General features: G+C 39.8%; 1 protein-coding gene across 1 annotated transcript; it reads right to left on the bottom strand.

Moving 5' to 3' along the window:
• Positions 1-4577: 4577 nt before the first annotated feature.
• LOC148037801 (13-hydroxylupanine O-tigloyltransferase-like) lies at positions 4578-7522 on the bottom strand. The gene is made up of 3 exons (XM_087676753.1): positions 6857-7522; positions 5777-6246; positions 4578-5204 (listed from the first exon to the last, which is right to left on the bottom strand). Exons 1-3 carry the CDS (start codon positions 7322-7324, stop codon positions 4655-4657), a joined length of 1488 nt encoding a protein of 495 aa, XP_087532879.1. The 5' UTR covers positions 7325-7522; the 3' UTR covers positions 4578-4654.
• Positions 7523-8806: the final 1284 nt, after the last annotated feature.

The following is an 8806-nucleotide window of genomic DNA, read 5'->3' on the forward strand; positions in this document are numbered from 1 at the left end:
AGAAAGAAAAAAGGAAAAGAGATGAGAGAGAGAGGACAGAGACAAAGAGAAGAAAATGAGAGAGGGAAAATCAAAAGAAGAGAGAATTTGAATACAGAGAGAATTATAGAGAGAGGAAAGATAAAATTTAAAAGAAAGAGAAAAAAATTAAAGAGAAAAAAAATAAAAAAAGAGAAGAGAGAAGGAAATGAGAGGAGAGGGGAGAGAAAAAGAGGAAGAGATATGGGAAAAAAAGAGAAAATAGAAAATTCTTTTTAAAATTTAAATATTTTTTGTGAGAGAGAGAGAGAGGAAGGGAAAGAAGAGAGGGAGGGAAGAGAGAGACAGAGAAGATAAAATTTAAAAGAGAGAGAATGAGAGTAGAAAAAGATAAAATTTAAAAGGGAGAGAGGGAGAGAAGAAAAAAAGAAAAATTAGGAGAAAGGGGAGAAGAAGAAAAGAGGGCGGAGAGAGAGGGGGGAGAGAGAGAGAGAGAGAGAGAGAGAGGAGAAAAAGAGAGAGAATATAAACATAAAGAGAAAATTATATATAGAAAAAAGATAAAATTTACATACTCTAAGAGAGACTGGGAGAGGGGGGGAGGGGAGAATCTCATTTTCTCTTCCCCTTCCCTTTTTTCATTAAAGCCTTTCTCCCCCCCCCCCCCCCCTCACCTCCCGTTTTTAAATTAAAACCCCTTCCCCTCTCTCACACTTATAATCTCTCTCTTTCTTTTTCCCATCCCTTTTTTTATTAAATTCTTTCCCCCTCCCCCCTCTCTCTCTCATATGTAGGGCCTAGGCTCTCTCTCTCTCTCTCTCTCTGTTAGATTAAACTTTTTAATTTAAAATTTTCTTTAATTAAATATTTCAAAAGCTTTTTTAATTTAAAGTTTTTGAAACAGTTTTTCACACATTTTGAGAAGGAGATAGAATAAAAGAGTGAGAGAGAGAGAAGAAGAATAATAATAATAATAATAATAAGGGGGAGAAAGAGGAAAGAGAATAGTCCTTTTTAATTAAACATTTTTCTTCTCCCTCCCCTCCCCTCTCTCTCATGCATAGGGCCTAGGTTCTCTCTCTCTCTCTCTCTCTGTTAGATTAAACTTTTTAATGTAATTTTTTTGTTTAATTAAAATAACTCTCTCTTTGTTAGATTAAACTTTTTAATATAAACGTTTTGTTTAATTAAAATAAGGAGAGAGAGAGAGAGAGAGAGAGAGAGAGAGAGAGAAAGAGCAAAAAAAGAATAGGAAAGGGAGGGAGGGAGATCAGAGAGGGGGAACAGAGAGAAAGAGATTTATAAAGAGAGGAAATATAAAATTTAAGAGAGAGAGAGAGGGAAAAAATGAAAAGAGAGAAGAGAGGGGAAGAGAGACAGAGAGAAGAAAATGAGAGAGAGAAAATAAGAAGAAGAGAAAGAATTTAAACACAATGAGAGAATTATAGAGAGAGGAAATATAAAATTTAAGAGAGAGTGTGTGTGAGTGAAGAAAAGAAAAAAGGAAAAGAGAGGAGAGAGACAAAGAGAAGAAAATGAGAGAGAAAATAAGAAGAAAATTTCTAGAGAGAGAATTATAGAGAAAGAGTTTGAACGTAGAGAGAAAATTAGAGAAAGAAAAGATAAAATTTTTTAAAAAAAAACTTTCTTTTTAATCAATATAAGGGGAGAGAGAGAGAGAGAGAAATTTAGAAAGAGCAAAAAAAGAGGAGAGGGAGGGAGAGAGAGAGGGAGGGAACAAAGAGAAAGAGAATTACAGAGAGAGGAAATATAAAATTTAAGAGAGAGAGAGAGAGAGAAAGAAAAAAGGAAAATAGATGAGAGAGGGGGACAGAGACAAAGAGAAGAAAATGAGAGAGAGAAAATAAGACGATGAAGAGAGAGAATTTGAACATAGAGAGAATTATAGAGAGAGGAAAGATAAAATTTAAAAGAAAGAGAAGAAAAAAATTCAAAGAGATAGAAAAAGGAAAAAAGAGGAGAGAGAAGGAAAGGAGAGGAGAGGGGAGAGAGAGAGAGAGAGAGAGAATAAGAATAAGAAGAAAGAGGAAAAGAGGAAGAGAGATGGAAAAAAAGAGGAAAGAGAAATTTCTTTTTAAAATTTAAATATTTTTTGAGAAAGAGAGGAAGGGAAAGACGAGAGAGAGAGAGAGAGAGTGTGTGTGTGTGTGTGTGTGTGAAGATCAAATTTAAAAGAGAGAGGAGAGAAAAAAAAATTAAAATTTAAAAGTGAGAGAGGGAGAGAAGAAAAAAAGAAAAATTAGAAGAAAGGGGAGAAGAAGAAAAGGGGGGAGAGAGAGAGAGAGCAAAGAAAAAGAGAGAATATAAACATAAAGAGAGAATTATATATAGGGAAAAGAAAAAATTTACATACTTTAAGAGAGACTGGGGGAGGGGGGAAAGAAAGTGAAAGAAGAAGAAGAAGAGAGGGAATATGTAGAGAGAATTATAGAGAGAGAAAATATTAAATTTAAAAAGAGAGAGAGAATAAAAATAGAGGAGAAAGAGAAGGAAAAGAGAGGAGAGAGAGAGAGAAAGAGAGAGAGAGAAAATAAAAAATTTAAAAAGAGAATGAAGAGAGAGAGAGAGAGAAGAAGAAGAAAAAAAAGAAAAAAAGAGGAGAGGGAGAGAGAAGGAAAAGAGAGGAGAGAGGGGGGAGAATAAAAGGGGAGAGAGAGAGAGAGAAGAAAAGTGGGGAGAGAAAAGAGAGAGAGAGAAAAAAAATTAGACATAGAGAATTTGGGGGAGAGAGAGAAAAAAATGAGGAGAGAGAAAGATGAGAAATGGATTGTTGAGCGAAGTTGCGCACGACAACTTCACTTGCCGCTTCAAGGCAGCGAAGCTGCCTAGCATTCTGCGCCCACAAATGCTAGTTCATATTATACATACACTTATATTTATATACACATTATCTACACACACACACATACACAGATAAAAGACGTTCTGTATTTATTTTTTCTATTTTCATGATGGATGTGACAACTAATACATCCTATTGTGAACTTATTTGATATGTAGGTATTTATATGTAGGGGGGGAGAGAGAGAGAGAGAGAGAGAGAGAGAGAGAGAGAGAGAGAGAGAATGTTGAGTTGTGAACGAAAGAATTCAAACTACATAATCTAACTAGGTGGGCTCAATTGAACCACTCAAGGAACATATGTTCACATGTCAAGAAGCATTATAAGGGGCATTTTTGTGAAAGTGTATTCCTATATGTAAGAGCCAATCTCACATCAATCCCTAAGTCTATATAAAAGTAATCCCACTTAGAGTATCCTAAGTATCCATTTAGTGGAATGCAATAATTTTAGTACAAAATTGTTATTTTTTGAATTAAATACACATCCAAATACAAGACAAAGTGTGAGCATTTTAGAAAAATCTAGAATATAAGAAAACATACAAATTCAAGTCTCAAATAAAGTTGGATGGACTTAATTGAACCCTAAGAAACCTATATCCAAATACTATTTATCTTTCCCATATCTATGCAACCTTACCATGGAGTACATTAGTACAAAGGACACCTCTTTATAAAGTCCACTGACTAGTAGGCAATCATCTATACCCATGTAAAACCACACCTAATTGGAATATATTGAGCATGCATGTACTTAGTAGGTCTTCAAGAAGTCACATCAACATCAATCAAACACATACTACACCAAAGGGTGCAAGTTACATTTAATCAACTAATATGCCAATCCTCATGAGGTCTCAAGGCAAAGGCTTTAAACCACTTACAAGTCCCATTGCCCAATCCAAAATTATTGCATGAAGTATCAAGCGTCTAGTTGAACCATAAATGAACTAGAACCACAAATGTATCAAGTTTTTTGTTTGCTTGGGTTTTTTGGTTTACTTAGTTTCCTCATTTTTTGTAAAATGAAGAAATTTGTGTGCATGTCTATGAACCCATTAATTTTGATGGTGATCAAGCTATTTAATATGAATACTTCCCATGTTAAAGATGACAAGATGTAAGGAATTTCACATAGTTCTTGCATTAAGGATGCAAATTTTACTAATCATTGATTTTGATGAGAGTACAAAGATGCAAGATTGCATGGGCATCTCTCCTTCCTATCAGTTGCCATGAATTATATTTAAACTTGACCTCTTGCGGAGCTTCTTTGCTTATTTGAACCATATCTATATGCAATACATATCAACAAGAATACATTAAAAATAAGCTTAAGTCAGTGTTCTCAAGGTTTTGTTGAGGGGCTAATTCATTCTTTCCCCATTCTTCGTTAGCATTCAGCAACAACATGAATTATGTCCAATCTCTTGGTGCTCAATTTTTCAATAAAGCACCAACTGTAGGTGCATGTTAGTTCAAGTGTCAAGCAATGTGTCATTGTGCCAAAAGTGATAAATTGATATGTCAAGAGACAGTAAAGGAAGGAAATTATTTATATACAAGTGTTTTAGCGATTAACACTCTCTATGAGGAATCCAACTACCTACCCCCCGATACTTCTCTCTCACACACACACACAAAAGAGAGGTATCGGCAAGATTATTTTGAACTTAAAGTGCGTGCAGAAGCATTGGGCCATATCCGTCCTGCAGCAAGACTTGAGATAAAAGGATCGGGAATTGCGGTGTTTATTACTCTTCTAGTGTAGGGCTTTGGAGGTATGAAGTGAGATGAAAGGATAGGGAGGTTACATTTTGGAGCTAGCAGCGTGCGTGGCACTGTGATAGTTCGAAGAGAGGAGCGATTTGATGTCATGCACAAGGTAGGATGGGACGTTGTTCATGATGATGTGCAGCATGGAGTCCGGCTGGTAAGGGTGGCGACCGACGGCAGCAACGTTGACTTGGGAGGGAAGCTGGATGGTATTGGTGCAGGGGACATGATCGATGCGGGAGGGTCTCCCCAGCACCCCAAAGTCGAGGTGGCTGGCGATTGGCTGGTCCATAATTGGTGAGGGGCAAGCAGCTGCCTTAGGGATCTCAGTGAACAAGAGCACCTCAAGCGGCGCAGAGCAGCCGCGGGCATGGAGGCGCCCAAACTCTGCCCAGCACGCTGCGAAGTCGCTTGCCAGCGTCGCCTCGGCTGCTTGAATAAGCCTCACCGCATACGAGAGAGGCCTTTCCAGTAGCTCGTACGCTGTCGTCGTTGCTTGGCAGTTGAATGTCAACGGTCCATAGTGTCCCTTGGGGTGCTGCTCATCCCCTCCTCCTTCCTCGGTCTCCGCCAGAAAAAACAGCCTGTCACACAATATTTGATCATTGTACCATCTCGCTTTTAAGCCTTCACCCACCCTCATGTCCATGGAACTTACCCCCACCACTTGCACTCTTCACGGGAAACATTTTTATAAAACCTTAATTCCACATTTTAGAGAAATTTCTGAATTGAATTACAACGATCTTTATAACTGAGGTTTAATGTTTTGAACATTTTCTTCTTTTGAATTTTGAAACTCTTTCTCAAACTTCTGCAATTTGTTTTATATTAAACCTTGGTTTTTCTTGAACATTGCCCTCAAGGCAAAGCCCAACCACCCCACCCCCTTTAGATGCTTGTAAGCTCAGATTCAACGAGGTAAAGTTTGAAAACAGTGCCCAACCCCAACATCAACACACCAAGGTTGCAATCAAAAATAAGAAACATCAATATTTACAGCAAAGGTATCACGGGAAGCCATGAACCCAATGGCATATGCAACTTAAATATGCAATTAGTTGGTGCTAGCACATTAAAAAATTAGTAGAAGAAGAGCATGTAGTTTACTAGAAGAGGGCCATGATGGTTAATGTCTTAGAATGGATGCTCTTACCTAACTATTTGGCCAGGGGGAAATTGGAAGGCTTGTGTTCTTTGACGCCAAACATGTGCTGCAAGAGCTTGAGGAGCAGTACAAGAACAATCCTCCTCTGTATAAAGTGTTGCCAGCATTGTGGACACAATGTCATTAGGCAAATCAAGTTGCAAAACTTCTCCCATAGTTTGGATATTTGTTGGATGTTCCTTGATGAAAAAAGGGTCAGTTTGCTCCTGTGGTGGTTGACTTTTCCGACTTTGCACTTGTAAGCGTGGAAGGTGCACTTGCACCACACCACTACCATGTGTTGTTGAATTTTCCACACCAATAGGTGGCCTTCCCCACATCGGTAGCACAGATACTTGTGGTTTTCCTCTAACCATCTCAGCCCACCCACAAAGAAAATGTAGAAAACCAGCTCCATCACATAATCCTTTGCAAAGCTTTATGGTCAACTGAAGTTCTCCACCAGTAAGCTCTGCAAGCTGCAAATCATCCCCCATTTTCAATCAACATACAACCAATGAGTCTTGAAAGCCAATTTGAATATTGCAAACAATTGAGCTTGCAAGTGATAGAAATTTTATTTTTCTTGAGAGGTTTTTGCATGTGAATCAGCAATATTGTCAGGCCTTTTGCGATGGTGGATTGTCGGATAGTATGATTGAGTTGCTAGACTCAATGAATGCTTCTTAAGAGTGTCAAACCACATTCAAACTAAAGCAGGGGTCCTTATTGTCAAGCATAGTAATGTTCATAAGAACATAAACAAGCACGGGTCCTTATTGTCAAGCATAGTAATGTTCATAAGAACATAAACAAGGGGACTTAAATGGTTACAAGAATAATCAACTATGTAATCCCCTGACCAATTCCAAAGCATATCTCGAAAAGCTAACGCTGTTCTTGTTCCAAAGCATATCTCGAAAAGCTAACGCTGTTCTTGAGTTCAACATTCCATGAATGGTCAAATGGGGCTTGCATGATGACGAATCACGATGTAGCAAACTATACAACTGATTCTTTCGTGATATAGAAACTTAGTGCCTCCGGAGAGAGAGAGAGAGAGAAAGAGAGAGAGACAGAGACAGAGACCTGAACAGTGAGTGCCGGCGCTGAGAGTGGAAAGGAAGGAGGAGGAGGGGGAGGGTGAGCGCGAGCATCTAATTCAGGAGGAGGCGATACAGCAATGGGGTGCACGGGCGACTGGGTAATTTGGTAAGACGGGGGCAAGGGCTCGACGTAGCTGGCCGGGGCCGCCGTCACGATAAAGATGGCGCCGCGCCCGTCGCACTCCAACATCCAGCCGGACTCCGTCTGGAGGATGCGGCCCGCGAGAGGGTAGTACGGCACCAGCACCTGCGCCAGTCCCGCCTTCACCGCCTCCGCCGCCTCCCCCCACCCCCGCCACGTGCCCCCCCTCAGCACAACCACGTGACTGCTCGTCAGCGTGCTCAGCCCCGCCATCACGCTGCCCCCGTCCAGCTCCAGCACCTCGTATGGCGTCGGCTTCGCTGGCGTCACCAGCATCGGCTGCATCGCCCCCCCCAATGATCCAGCCATTCCTTATATTAATCTCACTTCTTCTTCTTTGACGACTGATACTACTGCAGCCGCCGTCGCCACTCACGACAACGCAAGAGCAAGAGCGGCCAGCTCCTATGTATTATAACCAGAGTGATCTTATACGTCTCCCGATAGCAAGAGCCAGCTACTACTATATCAATTGCCAAACTGATCCTCTCCTCTATGACTTGCCTCGACATCGCTTATATTGAGACAGAGAGAGAGAGAGAGAGAGAGAGAGAGAGAGCATCGCCCTCTTGCACGTCACCCTTACCATAACCCCAGCCTCTTGCTGTCTACGGAATTCACCCTTTTCTATGCCTCCTTCCTCAAGCAAAGTTTACATTTAATAAAATTTATGCTTTTACAATTCCTTCCCACATGGTGCGCCTCTTCAAGTTCAAGTTATGCTTCACAACCCATCCCCTTTGTTGTGATCTTATATTATGTCGAAATAAACCCACGATGAAGGGAGCCGTTTAGTGATACCATTCAACTATGTGGAGGATACCATCCAATTATATGGAGGAATCCTCATGTATTAGTGACGATCAACATCATGACACCAAAACCAATGCCATGTGTGCTACCTTTTTAGTCACATATGCATGGTAAGGGCTCCAAAAGTTACAAGCATGGTCATTATCTCCTTAGGTGTTATAATATGATAATCACATAAAAGAAATAGGTGAGATCCCCTAGTATGCATCCAAATGGACACCCATTTTGGGTGGCTCTTAGAAAGAATTCTATGGACTACTTAGCTAGACTACTTTACTTAGCATGTAGTCTGCCAAAAAATGGCATGATGCCACAATAAATTACCACTACTAGGCCACCCCATGCATGATCATGCAAGAGCGCAATGACACATGAGACTCATGTACTTTATAGCATAATTGTTCGGTTTCCTTTAGCATAGTCTAACTTCCTATTTGATCATATAAATGTCCATTTAGTCTTCAATGATCCTAATGTTGTATAAATGACTCATTTAGCCTATACTTCAATCAAGTTGTCACAAGGGCATCTATTTTAGAACTTGATCAAACCATTACTCCATCCACAACCTCTTTGCCATATGCTTTGTGTGATTCATCGTTCATCAATTAACTCAAAATTTTCATCTTCATTTGATCTCCATCTAATAAACTACCTCTAGTAGTTAATGTGACTTGGCAAGGGATTATTTAAGAGATTGCTTAAATGTCCACATCTTATTGATCGAATCATATCTTAGAGTGTGCAATGTTTGCCCCAAGGCAATGATAGACATAAAAAATTGAAAGCTACATACTAGTGTTGAGATATCGAGCTCCACTCGTGATATGCCAGGGTGACCATTGTGCATTTATGTCAGTGACTTGTTCGCTGCAGATGCGGTTGGTACACGCCTATGAATAATAGCTAGATGACAACTATCCTTATCTACTCTAGTTCGTGGCTCAGTTAGTATGCCACCTTAGTTAGTTGAGTTTG

Source organism: Lygodium microphyllum, chromosome 4 (assembly GCF_053477565.2).
Source record: "Lygodium microphyllum isolate KBCC chromosome 4, Lygodium_microphyllum_v1.1.10, whole genome shotgun sequence".
NCBI classification, from domain to species: Eukaryota; Viridiplantae; Streptophyta; class Polypodiopsida; order Schizaeales; family Lygodiaceae; genus Lygodium; species Lygodium microphyllum.